This window comes from Aplysia californica, unplaced genomic scaffold (assembly GCF_000002075.1).
Source record: "Aplysia californica isolate F4 #8 unplaced genomic scaffold, AplCal3.0 scaffold00972, whole genome shotgun sequence".
Classification (NCBI taxonomy): Eukaryota; Metazoa; Mollusca; class Gastropoda; order Aplysiida; family Aplysiidae; genus Aplysia; species Aplysia californica.
In genome coordinates this window covers 166,991-182,178 of record NW_004798242.1, presented here as the reverse complement: position 1 = coordinate 182,178, position 15,188 = coordinate 166,991, and the positions used below count along the sequence as shown (strand labels likewise).

Below are 15,188 nucleotides of genomic sequence, written 5' to 3'. Positions count from 1 at the left end.
CCAGCACTTCATAAATCTCAAATGATTGTGTAGTCACTGGCAAATCTCACAACAGAACGTTAGCAAATCTCACAACAGAACGTTAACAAATCTCACAATAGAACATTCACAAATCTCACAATAGAACATTCACAAATCTCACAACAGAACATTCACAAATCTCACAACAGAACATTCACAAGAGCATTATTATACTGTCCTTGTCGAGTCACTTACAGACAAATGAATTCAGACTTGCAGAAAATAATTTATGCATAACAAGTTGTAAAGGTCAGGAAAAAGAAAACAGCTACAAAGTGCACTCCACACATAGGCAATCATCAATCATCAATCATGCTTACAGCTACCAAGTCTGGAATGACTATTCTTTGAAGTGCAGTACATAAAAGAGAGCAAAAAATCTTTGGGATAAAATAAAAACCCTACTTCAAAGCATAAAATGACCTCTCACTCTCAGTCTCACCCCAATCCCTTCCCATAGCCCAAAGATGATAATACATACAGACAATCTCATTTTTTCCCCCTCAAAGCAAAATTTATATTCATTCCCCCACCCCCCAAAAAAAACAACAACAAAAAACAACAAAACAAACCCAAACAAAAAGTTTAGTTTTAGTAAGAGTTTTATGGCACTTGCAACACAATAAGGTCATATAAGTGCCGAAGATTAGAGGTGTTACAAGAGAGTAACAAACACAAGAAAAAAAGGAGGAGAGATAAGGACGATAGATGTTTGATAGGAAAGAAGAAGAGAACCACACCAGAGCACCCGCCAACCACCCGCAAAAAAGAAAAAGTATAAACCTAGATAGATCTACTTCAATGTACCACTGAAAAGTACTGTAGTACATGTAGAGTGTAGAGATACTGCACCAGACGTACACTTAATACACACAGTACAAAAGTACTCGCTGACAGACACTTTGCCATCTACCCTCAACAAACGATGAAAAATCACAAGAGTATGGCTGTCCCCGCGGTTTTATGCACCCCGCATCATTAATTAAGCAAAATTTGATCATTTTAAAAATAAATTCTTATTATTTTCCTCATTCTTTGTTAACATTAAGAGAATCGCATAATTTCACATTTTTGGGCTCAGTTTGTATAATTTCTTTTTTTTTGCATTAAACTACGGGGACAGGTCAGACGGAAATTTCTTTCTTAACGTTAAAATGTGCATGAGCCTGGAGAAAGGTCCCATTTGTTTTTGTAAGGTTTTACGGCGCTCGCGACTACATAAGGTCTTATGAGTGCCAAGGGGTGGATGTCAACAGAGAAGTCCAATCGGGGAATCAGGCTTACTCTGTTCCCCTCTCTAGCCTCAACAGCACAATGTCTGTTAATGCCCCCCCCCCCCTCCCCACTTTGGGAAAGGTCCCAGACGTCAATAATTTTGATTGAAAAAGGGTAATATTCTTTGGAGAAAGAAAAAGATTTTCTAGTATATTCTTAACCGTTGGTGAAGTATAATAGGCTGCAAAAATAATTAATATAAAATACTTAGACTTAAAATATAAAATCCTTTCAATATGTTACTAAGAAATGGTTCAATGTGCATTTTTTGATGGGACTAAATCTTTGGCCAGGTACGAGTTTTTTGGCCTTTTCAAATTTCCCCCGTTGCTCAAAAATAGCTTTGACGACAGCTGGGACTTTTTTCCACCCACACACACACACATATCGTGACCTCAGTGCTTTCTTGTCATGTCTCCTTTTTTTTTAAAACTGTGAAAATGTGACTTCTTCTTAAGCTCACTCTTTGTTAAGAACTGTATTCACTGTTATTAAAAATGGAGATACGACAAGACAGCACTGAGGTTGTGAAATGTAGACACCTCTATCAACATAATTGGTTTTAAGCACGAGGGGGCTATCCCGAAAAATGCTGTTTTGAGAAAATGTAAGGAAAAGTTTTTGGACCCTTGTTCAGTTTCTTTAAAATACAAGGAGAGTTTTCTCTATAACCAAACAAATATAGCCTACTCATCAATGAAACCAAACTTCTCCTAAAGGAAGGACAATGCCCACTTTTGGTGTAGGTGTCAAAATTTCTGGAAACCCCCGAAATCTCGGTTAGCCCGTTTGTCCTTAAATTTAGATCAAAGAGGTGGCAAGCTTCTGACCCTCCCTGTGTCAGGGACCACCTGGGCAGAGAAGGGTACAGTATCCCAGCAGAGAAGAAATCAATAGAAAGCATACAAAATCTATTTTTTTCTTTTCCGAACATAAACATGATACAATAATAACAGATAACATTTGTATAGCGCAAATCCCCGCTCAACAGCAAGCTCTAGGCGCTTGACAGTCTATACTATTACCCCAGCAGACCTGAGAGCATTCTGAAACAACCTCAACTTCCTGGGAACCATACAGTGCAAGCAGCCATTTATAGCGCTAAAACACTAATATGCTGACAAGATCTTTTGCTGTCTAAGGCTGGGCACCCATTCTCACCTGGGTAAAGTGAGGACAATTTGTGTAAAGTGCCTTTCCCAAGGACACAACGTCAGGCCCGCGGCTTGAACCCCCGAACCCGCAACCTCACGATTACGAGTCCGGTAGCCTAACCACTAGGTCACCGACGCCACGATACAACAGTTCTTGAACCATGACAGTGATAAAGAAAACAGAAATGAGGCATTATATGATGATGACGATAAAGTATGACACAAATTTAATAAATTTGCTCAGCTGTGATGCAATTCATCATAGGGGATAGAATTATTTATAGGTGAGCAGCGACATACATTGCGTGCAACTCTTTAGCTCAGTTACAGCACATATTTTATGCTTAATGATATGTCACGTTTTTACAATATCAAAAACATGTTCTAGGCATATAAATCAAAATCTGAGGATTACAATGTTTCTCAAAATCAAAGCCAGTGACATGCCTGTTGCTCTAGTTAATTTTTTTAGTAAGGTTTTACGGCGCTCCCAACTGCATAAGGTCATATGAGCGCCCAGGGGTCAACAGAGAAGTCCAAATGGGGAATCAGGCTTACTCTGCTCTCCTCTCTAGCCTGAACAGCACCAAGTATGCTTTGACTATCGAGGCACCCCGGAAATAGCAATTCACAAGAGAGTGACAAACATACAAAGGAAGTAGAGAAAAAATGACGGTAGTAAGGATGAGGAAAGAAAAAGCAGATGTCTGATAGGAAAGAAGGAGCAAACCACACCAGAGCACCCGCCAACTGTACTGTTCATCAGGCATCTGGCTGAAGAAAATGATTGGGAAAAATTAACCCCTTGTATAAACGAAATTCAAAATTTCCAAAATAACAACCCCCCCCCGTCCCCCATATCAACAATGAAACACACAAAATGTATACATATATATATATATAGATAGAGAGAGAGAGAGAGAGAGAATACCACTGGCCAGACTCAACAATACAATAATGGTATAATTTCACTGATATTCAAAACTGGCAGCTTTATAAATGTATACTCACTGAAGATAAATTAAAATTTTCATCAAAACATACAATAATTAAAAGTATATATCATAAAATGGAAGCATAAAAATATAATATGCATATGAAGAAAAACCCCCCAACTGATTAGCATAAGGTTTGTAGATATGCATCCAATGTTGCGCATAACACTTTTTCTGTGTCATAATATCATAGCTCTGGGTTTCAATTCGGCATTCATTAACTATTAGTATTGTTCGGGGTTTTTTTGAGTAAAGAATACATGTAGCACGTTCACACAATATGGTCATTTAGTGCGATGGAATTATCGAGAAAAACAGACGGACACAACAGAGGGGCAATTTATAAGAAGGACCTCCCAGTGGCACCCTCCAACCACCCACCTTCACTGACTAAACTGACCAAAGTCATTGTGAACTCAAGTATTCTGATCCGTACCGGATCACAATGAATAGAGGCACCAAGTGAATGACAGAGTGATCAAAATTCTTTTTTTTGGTTTGTTTTATGTTTTAGTAGAGGTTTTACCGGGCTCACAACTGCATAAGGTCATATTATGAGCGCCAAGGGGTTGATGTCAACAGAGAAGTCCAAACGGGGAATCAGGCTTACTCTGCTCACCTCTCTAGCCTCAACAGCACAAAGTCTGCTTCGACTATCAAAGCACCCCGGAAATAACAATTCACAAGAGAGGGATATACATGATACAAAAGAAGTAGAGGAAAATGACGATAGTAAGGATGAGGAAAGAAAAAGCAGCAGTTCCCCTTATGTTGCTCAGGCACAGTATGTGCATGACATTGATAAATCAGCCCATTTACAATTCTTGTGTGCATAAGAACAGGTTAAGATCCCCCTTTGGGATAGGGCCTGAAAAGACTTCAGTCAGTAGTACTGCCCTGGTGGGGGACTAATGACATAGTGATCAAAATTCTTTTGTGTAAAAAAAAAACTTGAAAAGGTGATCGCAACGCTTTGACATAAATTTCTTAGTCATTTTTCATTTTTGCTTCATACTGTAAAGTAACAGAAATATCATTCTAATAAAAAAAACGAAAACAGTACAGTGATTATCATAGATCTATTTAATCTAAGCATGGGCAAAACGCGTCCCAGTCATGGACCAGATTAAATGATTCCCAACATCTTCTGTATCAAAGCAGGGGAGAATTGGGTAAAACCTGTTGAAATACCCAAGCTTATTATTAATATTATACATAATAGACACATTTCTTTCACACGGTTGGAATATTTTTCAAACTGATTGTTGTAATTTTTCCTTCAACTGTATAAATCGCTAGGATTAGGAAGAAGGAAGACACTAGAGTCAGCTGTTGAGGTCAAGCAAGAGAACATCAACAATATCATTATCATCAACATCATCAACAATACCACGCATGCAACAGCTTTTACTATTATCATCATCACAGGCAGTGTATACTACCTTATCCTTCTTGTGAAAACCTCAATACGTGAGGTGTGCTGACAAAATGAGTTACATGTACTTCTTAGATTTAGTCGCTTTTAAGCACAAGAGGGCTATCACGAAAAAAATGCTGTTTTGAGAAAATCGAAGGTATAGGTTTTTGCCCTTTGTTCAGTTTCTTTAAAAGACAAGGAGAGTTTTCTCTATAACCAAACAAATATTATACACACCACAGAAATCAAACTTCTCCTATAGGTAGGGCAAAGCCCACATCTGGAGTAGGTCAAGATTTCTGGAAATCCCCTGAAATCTGGGTTAGCCCGCTTCTCCTTAAAAGCAACCATTTCAGCCTCATGGATGTTGAAACATCAGCTTCATAGGTGAAGTTTGTACATTTTGCTAGTACCGTATGGAATAATATAAGACATGGTAGACTTGAACAAAATGGCGTCAATTGAAAATCAAGAAATCTGACCCCAGCGTAGATTTTCGGCCGATATCTCCATTCTTGGATTGCAAGAAGTAACTCATTTTGTCAGCACACCTCACATACGCTTTTGATAAGTATCCTGAACCTACCCTTCACATAAGGAATTTCGGACCGTCTTCGCTTAGTTTTAGCAAGTGTTTTTCGGCACTTGCAACACAATAAGGCCATATATAAGTGCCGAAGATTAGAGGTGTTACAAGAGAGTAACAAACACAAAATAGAAGGAGGGGAGATAAGGACGATAGATGTTTGGACCGTCTTCTCGGAAGAAAGTGAAATGTAGCTATAAAAAGTACCAATGTGCAGTCTACCATCCACAAAACTAACCTTCCCGTAACCCTGTGTGGACTTACAGCTAACACAGCATGTGCACAACGTTATACTATCGACAAGCGCGACAAAATACCACATGAATCAAACTGCGTGACAAAATACCACATGAATCAAACTGCGTGACAAAATACCTCATGAATCAAACTGCGTGACAAAATACCTCATGAATCAAACTAAAATACACAGCATGAAAAATATTCACTCACTTGTGTACCAGTACTGCTTTGTTCTTCACTAAGATTCCACTGAACTATTAAAATATCTTCTCGTTATAATACATAAAAATACACATTGTTTAAAAAGAGCACGGTGGATTTTCATGAACCCTGATTTATCAGCAGCACTAAAAATAAAATAAGCTTAAAACAGGGGTGCCAAATGATTTTGGAAAAAACCCTGAAAATGAGCCGAGCATCACATCTCACCTAAACCGAACCTTGTAAAGTTTTTCAAAGAGCAAACAAAAACACATTCTCTCTGTCTAACCTCTCCCCTTTTCTTTGCAAATCCAACGGATGAAAAAACCCCGGAGAAACCACCGGACATTTGGCAGCCCTGTTAAAAGTAACTGTACAAAATAAAACACATTTCAGACATTTGTTTCTTAATCAGTGCCTGAGGCGCATTTTTTAAGGGTGGGTGGGGATTGGGGGGGTGTCTTAACATTAAACTTTGGTGTTAATCACACTCAAAGCGTACAGAACAACTGAATAACTGTATATATATATATTTGTATATATATATTGCTGGATCGATAACAACATACATTTTATATATATATAAGATAGCACAAACAAAAAGTGAAGAAATGACGTTGCTTATTGTCTCTGTCATTCCACAATTGCCTGAGCATTTTTTTGAAGTTTTAGAAATTTTTAATGAAAAAGAGAGCCAAAATCAGAACAATGACTTAATAGTAATAACAAATAGTAAACAGCATTTGTGTGTGGGTGTATATATATATAGTGTAAAGCGCATAGAGCTTGCTGTTGAGCAGGGATGTGTACTAAATATATATATATATATAGTTTACACTACATTATTACTCCAGCAGACCCTAGGATACTCTGAAACATTTTCGTCTTGGGAGAATACAGTGTTCGGAGCTGATTAAGTGCTCAAACACTAACATACTGACAAGATCTTTCACTGTCTATTGCTGGGTACCCATTCCCACCTGGGCGAAGTGAAGAAAATTTGTGTAAAGCGCCTTTCCGAAGGACACAACGTCGGGCCCCAGACAGGATTTGAACCCACGACCTTACAGTTGCGAGTTCGCGAGCCTAAGTAACCACTAGGCCACCGACGCCATGTATTATTTTTCAATTAAAAACTACGAAGGGAATAATGAAACAAAGCTAAACTGTATCGTAAGACGGCCCTTGACATTTTTCTTCCAATCGTGGCCTTATCTGGGATGCTCGGCAATGTGGAATGAACAGACGCTGACAATATGGAACCAGAACTGAAGCTGGAAAATAAAATCAGAAAAAAAATCCCTAGACCACGCAAAAAAGCAACACCGTTTCCCAACACTAACAAAGTTATTCGTAAATTTTTAGTTTAGTTTAGTAAAGAGTTTTACGGCACTTGTAACACAATAAGGTCATATAAGTGCTGAAGATTAGATGTGTTACAAGAGAATAACAACAAACGTAAAAAAGAAGGAGGAGAGATAAGGACGATAGATGTTTAAGAGGAAAGAAGGAGCAAACCACACCAGAGCACCCTCCAACCACCCACCTCGTAAATTCTATTTGGTTAATTAAACATTTCAAAGGCAAGAAAACGCGTCATGTGCACACTAACCAAACATGTTAATATAAATAAGTACATATATTTTTACAAAAACAGTAAAATAAGGGGTGGGGGTAAGCAAATCACAGAAATATTAGACATTGTATATCACTAATGAATAAACTCAAAAGCAAGTTAAGGTAAAAAAAAAACAACAGACAACCAACATAAATGTGTATAAGGTAATTATTACCAATATTTCGGGGGGATGAAAATCAAATGCTGCTAAAATTATATATAAAAATTCAACATAGAGCAAGAGAAACCAAAAAAAAAAAAAAGAAAAAAGAAGCGAAAACAACTAACAAGCAAAACAAAAAACATTTATTGCGTGTCTACCGAAGCGACCAAAGATACGGTACTTCATTCCCTCAGCTGTGGACATTGCACATAATACTGATACACATGTGCCCCTTCGTATAACACTTACACACAAACACGTACAGGTGCCCACGCAAACTCATACACACGTACGGACACAGCAGAGCACACAACGGATGCACATACACACAAACATATGCATGCACATACACATTTATGCCCGGTCGTGCACGCACACATACGCCCAAACATGTACACAAATGCCCGGTCGCGCGTGCGCACACACACACACACACATGTGTGAGTGAGCGCGCACACACACACATATTCCCAGTCGCGCATGCACGCACGCACGCACGCACACACCCACACGAGTGAGTGAAAACATCAGCAGTAAGTTGATGGGTCTGGAGCAGAGAGTCAGATACTGTGGAGATATCATGGAGCACGGAAGTTGTAACAAGAACATAGGCGCGGAAGGAAGACCGCTGCACTTCCTTCTTCTGTTGAGGCATGGCACTAAGTGGCAACATTCATCAAAGTTCATCTTTGGTCTGAAAAATACAGAGACAAGCACATTTATAAAAACAACAAATAAATAAATAAATAAATAGCTGAGCGCTCTTTTTCTTTCGTAAGAGTTTTAGTTAATTTTAGTAGAGGTTTTACGGCGCTCGCAACTGCATAAGGTATTATGAGCGCCAGAAGATTAGAGGTGTTACAAGAGAGTAACAAACGTAAAAAGGAAGAAGGGGAGATAAGGACGATAGATGACTGATAGGAAAGAAGAAGCAAACCACACCAGAGCACCCACCAACCACCCACCATAAGAGTTTTACGGCACTTGTAACACAATAAGGTCATACAAGTGCCAAAGATTAGAGGTGTTACAAGGGAGTAGCAAACACAAAAAAGGAGGGGGAGATAAAGACGATAGATATTCGATAGGAAAGAAGGAGCAAACCACACTGGAGCACCCACCAACCACCCATCTTGACTGCTCTCTTCCTTATGTACCTGACCACACAGGGAATACGGAGTCGATCCTCACAGAATAACCAGGAAGGGATTTTAAACTTATGTTTTAAGAAATGTTCAACCGTTAGAAACATTCATTTGTTCACATTTAGGAATGTTCATTATTTACAAATAGAAATGTTCATATATTTACACTTAAAAATGGTCATTTATTCACATCATATATGAGTGTGATAGAATAAAGAATTGCAATCATTTCATCTCTTCTTAAGATAACTCAACCTTAAAAAAACACAAAAAACCTCTCACCTTTTGAGGTCGGGAAGAGTGAGTCTTCATATATTTAATTATTTCCTCCGCACTCTGGCTCTGAATGTCCCAACCATTGGCGTGCTGAAAAGAAACAGATGCAAAGTTAGTCTTTAGTTTTAGTAAGGTTTTACGAATGGAGAACCATGATCGCCGATGTCTGTCGCAGATCTGGCACTGGATGATGATGATGAAGGTTTTACGGCGCTTGCAACTGCATAAGGTCATATGAACGCCAAGTGGTGGATGTCAACAGAGAAGTCTTTACAGGGAATTAGGCTCACTCTGCTCACCTCTCTAGCTTCAACAGCACAAAGTCTGCTTCGACTATCAAGGTACCCCGGAAATAGCAGTTCACAAGAGAGTGACAAACATACAAAAGAAGTAGAGGAAAATGATGATGGTAAGAATGAGGAAAGAAAAAGCAGCATTTCCCCCCATGTTGTTCCGGCACAGTATGAGCAAGCCATTGATAAATCAGCCCATTTACAATTCTATTGTGCATTAGAACAAGTTAATATCCCCCCTTTAGGGATGGCCTAAAGACACTTCAGTCAGTAGCACTGCCCTGAGGGAAGGGGGGGGGGGAAGCAAAAAGTTAAAGCTTGAGTAAAGAGAAACATACTGAAACAATGACAGTCAGAACAGACAGGCAGAAATGACAGAAGGAAAGCAGGATCTACTCATGGCACCCTCCAACCACCCCCCCCATATGCAAACAGTGACATGAGACATATAACCCCCAGCAAAGGTGAGTGTTGTCTTAGTTTTGTTATAGTAAGAGTTTTATGGGACACTTGACAAATGGTGGGTGACATATGACAGATGACAAATGATGGGTGACATATATGTGACATGTGACAAATGATGGGTGACATATGACATGTGACAAATGGTGGGTGACATATGACAGATGACAAATGATGGGTGACATATGACAGGTGACAAATGACGGGCGACATGTGACAGGCATCATGCTCCACATCAGACTCACCTGCCTCTCCCCGCGCTTGGAGCCTTTGTAAAACCTGACGGTCGGGTAAGCCCTCACGGCCGCCTTGTTGCAGATGTTGGGCTCGCTATCACAGTCCACTTTGCCCGCCTTAGCAAAATCTTCGATGGCCTGAACAACACACAGAGAGGAAGTGAAAGTTCACATTTAGTAAGAGTTAAGTTTTAGTTTTAGTAGAGGTTTAACGGTGTTCGCAATTGCAAAGGTCATATGAGCGCCAAAGAAGAAGAGGGAAAATGACGATAGTAAGGATTAGGAAAGAAAAAGAAGCAGTTCCGCGTGTGCAGTACAGGCACAGTTATGAGCATGACATTGATAAAAGAGCCCATTTACAATTCTACTGTATGTGATTCAATATGGAAGCTCATGCGCCACCAAGGAATACCTGACAAGTTCGTGAGATTGATCAAGAAGATGTATGAGGGAATGAGCTGTTGTGTCTTACTTGGAGGGCAGCGGTCAGACTCATTTGAAGAGAAACAGGAGTGAGACAGGGATGCCTGCTATCTCTTTTTATTAGCAGGGGATTGGATAATGAGACAGACAACATCAGGACAACGCGATGGCATTCAGTGGATCCTTTCCAGTCAGTTGGAAGAGTTGGACTTTGCCAACGACTTGGCACTTCTTTCTCACAGTCGAGCCCAGATGCAACAGAAGACAGATCGCCTCAGGACTTTCTCCTGTAGTGTTGAACTCCATATTCACACGGATAAAACGAAAAGCAGCTGACGTTCCTATCACACTGCAAGGGGCACCACTGGTGGATGTTGAGTCCTTCACCTACCTGGGAAGTGTCATCAACAAAGCAGGGGGAACAGACGAGGAAAACAAGGTTATACAGTAGTCTCCGCCTAAGAACCCGGTGCTCGGGAGCAAGGAAACGCGGGATCTTAGGCGAACCGGGATCTTAACCGACGAACCCAGGAAAGAATCTATGTTGACCCATGTTAAGGCTCACAATCGGTAAAATGGTCTCCCTCCACTCTACAATGAGCTGACGTGCCCCCTTGGTGGGTTTATGGCATATGACGAGCAAAGAGTGGTTAACCTTGATGACCTATCACGGTGCATAGTGGCATGAGGCGAGCCATTTTCACTTATTATCCTATCATGAGTCTCAGGATCTACGATTATCCAGTTGCCCCGCCTCTTTACCTGTCAAAAATTTATAGCTTTCCATCTCTGACCGAGCCCCCCCCCCCTCCAAACCGCCTTTGTCGTTACACACCATTACGTTGTGAACGCACCAATTAAAATTCAGGAGTAGAGACAACTCCTGCAATGGTCAAGGAGGAGTTCACGGTTCGATGTGATCCCGCCAGGAGCGAATTTGTAGGCCCTACTCACCCAGCGAGTGATGCAAGCTTAGGTGGCGAGCTCAGGTGTGAGTGCGATGCGTGGGGAAAACAAACGCGTCGGTCAGTTCACACCCCGGTGTGATCCCGTCTGGGGCAAACATTGTATCGCTTCATCGAGTTTTACAACATGTATGTGATCACATTCACGATAGTGGCTGATCTTTGACGCGACGGACAGTCTATTGATATCAACTTTTTACTCTTGGTTGATCGGCTGTGCCCACCCGTTTTTTTAAAATAGCAAATTATGATCTGAAATGCGGGATCTTAGCCGAATGTAGACCATCAGAGCGGGATCTTAGGGGTGACTTTTGTATAGTAAAAATTCTGTTTTCCTAAAACAACAGGATCTTAAGCGAAACGGGATCATAAACGGTGGGATCTTAGGCGGAGACTACTGTAATCCAAAAGGCAACAGCAGCATTCTTCATCCTCAGGAATATATGGATGTCTAATAGAAGGAACTGGGATTGAACACCAAGCTGAGGATCTTCAAAATAAATGTGAAGACTGTTCTACTGTATGGTTCAGAGACATGTAGGCTCACAGCATCAGCAGTAAGGAGTCTGCAGAGCTTCATAAATGGATGTCTAAGATTATTAAGAAGGATAGTGGGGATCAAGTGGTACGATCGAGTCACAAATGCTCAACTGTGGGAAAGAACAAGCCAAATGCCAGAAACGGAAGACATACAGGTGAAGAAATGGAAATGGATTGGGTACACCCTGAGGAGACCCCCGATAAGCATCATCAGACAGGCTTTGTTTGTTTTAGTAGAGGTTTTACGGCGCTCGCATCTGCATAAGGTCATATGAGCGCCAGAAGATTAGAGGTGTTACAAGAGAGTAACAAACATAAAAAAGAAGAAGGGGAGATAAGGAAGATAGATGTTTGATAGGAAAGAAGAAGCAGACCACACCAGAGCACCCGCCAACAGGCTTTGACGTGGAATCCACAAGGAAAACGTAAGAAAGGAAGACCAAAAATGACATGGAGGCGAGCGGTACAAGCCGAAAAGGAAAAGGCGGGGACATCATGAAAACAGCTAGAAAAGGATGCACAGGACAGGCTTCGCTGGAGAAATGTTGTTGATGGCCTATGCTCCACTGGGAGTTAAAAAGGGCAAGAGAGAGACAATTCTACAGTGCATAAGAACATGTTAATATCCCACCGTTGGGAATGGCTTAGAGACACTTCAGTCAGTAGCACCGCCCCGGGAAGGGGGGGAGGGATTAAGAAGCATCCTGGCTCTTTTCCTGTACAAAAACAAAAAAACGATGAAGGGTACACATGTGGCGTCGGTGGCCTAGTGGTTAGGCTTTCGGACTCGCAACCGTAAGGTCGTGGGTTCGAATCCCGTCAGGGGCCCGACGTTGTGTCCTTGGGAAAGGCATTTTACACGAATTTTCCTCACTTCACCCAGGTGGGAATGTGTACCCGGCTATAGACAGCGAAAGATCTTGTCAGTTTGTTAGTGTTTGAGCGGTTAATCAGCTGCTTGCACTGTATGCTTCCCGGGAAGCTGAGAATGTTTCGGAGTGCTCTGTGGTCTGCTGGGGTAATAATATAGTGTAAAGCGCATAGAGCCTGCTGTTGAGCGGGGATATGCGCTATACAAATGCTATTTATTATTATTATTATTATTATTACACGTCACATTGTTCACAAAGGGGTTTAACGGTCAAGGAAACGCTCACCTCTGCCACTCGCTCAAACTCTGGCCGAAAGACCTGGCAGTGACCGCACCAGGGGGCATAGTAGTCCACGATCCACGAGGAGCTCGACTCTAGCACCAGCTGCTGGAAGTTGCTGGAGGTCAAGGTCACCACCTTGCTGGGCAGGAATTCGTAAGCCCAGTTGCGGAGGGAGCCCGCATCCCTGTGCCAGCCGTTGTACTTACTGGTGACGAGAGAGAGAGAGAGAATAAAAGGAATGAAGGGACTTTGAGGGAGAGAGAGAGAGAGAGAGAGAGAGAGAGAGAGAGAGAGAGAGAGAGAGAGAGAGAGAGTATACACAGATATGAAGAGAGAGAGAGAGAATACAAGGCATGACATTTTTAGTTCTGGTAGAGTTTTTACAGCACTTGCAACTGCATAAGGTCATAGGAGCGCCAAGGGGTGGATGTCAACAGACAAGTCCTTACAGGGAATCAGGCTTACTCTGCTCACCTCTCCAGTTTCAACAGCACAAAGTCTGCTTCGACTATCAAGGCACCCCGGAAATAGCGTGTCACAAGAGTGTGACAAACATACAAAAGAAGTAGAGGAAAATGACGATAGTGAGGACTAGGAAAGAAAAAGCAGCAGTTCCCCATATGTTGTTCCAGGACAGTATGAGCATGGCATTGATAAGTCAGCCCATTTACAATTCAACACAAAAAAGGAGGAGAGACCAGGCCAATAGACGTTTGATAGGAAAGAAGGAGCAAACCACACCAGAGCACCCGCCAACCACCCACCAAACCACTTATTTCAGCGACCCCCCGTATACACAAACAAACAAACTACTCACTAGTGCTGGCTACCTTTGGTTGAGCCTGTGGTGTAGAGCCGCATAAATGGGTGAGTTTAGTTTTTAGTTTTAGTAAGAGTTTTACGGCACTTGCAACACAATAAGGTCATATCAGTGCCGAAGATTAGAGGTGTTACAAGAGAGTAACAAACATAATAATGAAGGACGGGAGATACAGACGATAGATTTTTTATAGGAAAGAAGAACCAAACCACACCAGAGCACCCGCCAACCACCCACATAGGTGGGTAAGAGCAGTCGCCCTGCGATTGACACAAGCACACCCCCCCTCCCCCCCTATGCACAATCAGACAAACCACTTACTTCAGTGACCCCCTGTACACACAATTAGACAAACTACTCACTAGTGCTGGCTAGCCTTGGTTGAGCCCGTGGGGTAGAGCCTCATCAGTGGATACGAGCGGACGCCCTGCGACTGACACAAGCTCTGCTGGGCCTGGCAGTCCACCTGGGCCACATACACCTTCTTTGTGTCCTTCAGCATCTGGGTGGGGGGGACAAATATAAGAGCTTTACGGCACTTGAAACACAATTAGGTCATATAACAGTCTATCTGGGCGAAATACACCTTCATGTCCTTTTGTTTTAGTTTTAGTAGAGGTTTTAAAGCGCTGCATAAGGTCATATGAGCGCCAAGGGGTGGATGTCAACAGAGAAGTCCTTACAGGGAATCAGACTTACTTTGCTCACCTCTCTAGCTTCAACAGCACAAAATCTGCTTCGACTATCAAGGCACCCAGAAAATAGCGGGTCACAAGAGTTTGACAAACATACAAAAGAAGTAGAGGAAAATGATGAGATAGTAAGGACTATGAAAGAAAAAGCAGCAGTTCCCTGTTGCAGTTTAGGCACATAATGAGCATGACATTGATGAATCAGCCCATTTACAATTACAATTCTACTGTGCATAAGAACTCGAGATTTTAATGTCCCCCCCCTTTGGGAATGGTCTAAAGACACTTCAGTCAGTGGCACTGTCCCAGGGGGGTAACATAAGAGTCTTACAGCACTTGCAACACAATAAGGTCATATAAGTGCCGAAGAAAAATTTTCTGCCGCTACACAGATTTGAACCCAGGACCTTTGAATGAGAAGCAAACACCTTAACCTTTTGGCCATAAGAGCCCCCCAACAACAGACCCCCCCCCCCCTCTACAAGAGCCCCTACCCCCCAAAAAGGAACAAG

The 15,188-nt window shown here is 41.7% G+C and overlaps 1 protein-coding gene across 1 annotated transcript in view; it reads right to left on the bottom strand.

The window, feature by feature from the left end:
• Positions 1–7,798: 7,798 nt before the first annotated feature.
• LOC101859207 (dnaJ homolog subfamily C member 10) overlaps positions 7,799–15,188 on the bottom strand; it is a 29,115-nt gene continuing 21,725 nt past the window's right edge. The window contains exons 15-19 of the mRNA XM_035973053.1: positions 14,347–14,486; positions 13,168–13,369; positions 10,092–10,220; positions 9,098–9,181; positions 7,799–8,364 (exon numbers count right to left, since the gene is read on the bottom strand). Of these exons, the coding sequence (XP_035828946.1) occupies positions 8,347–8,364; positions 9,098–9,181; positions 10,092–10,220; positions 13,168–13,369; positions 14,347–14,486 (573 nt within the window). The 3' untranslated portion in view covers positions 7,799–8,346. The remainder of the gene's footprint in view (positions 8,365–9,097; positions 9,182–10,091; positions 10,221–13,167; positions 13,370–14,346; positions 14,487–15,188) is intronic.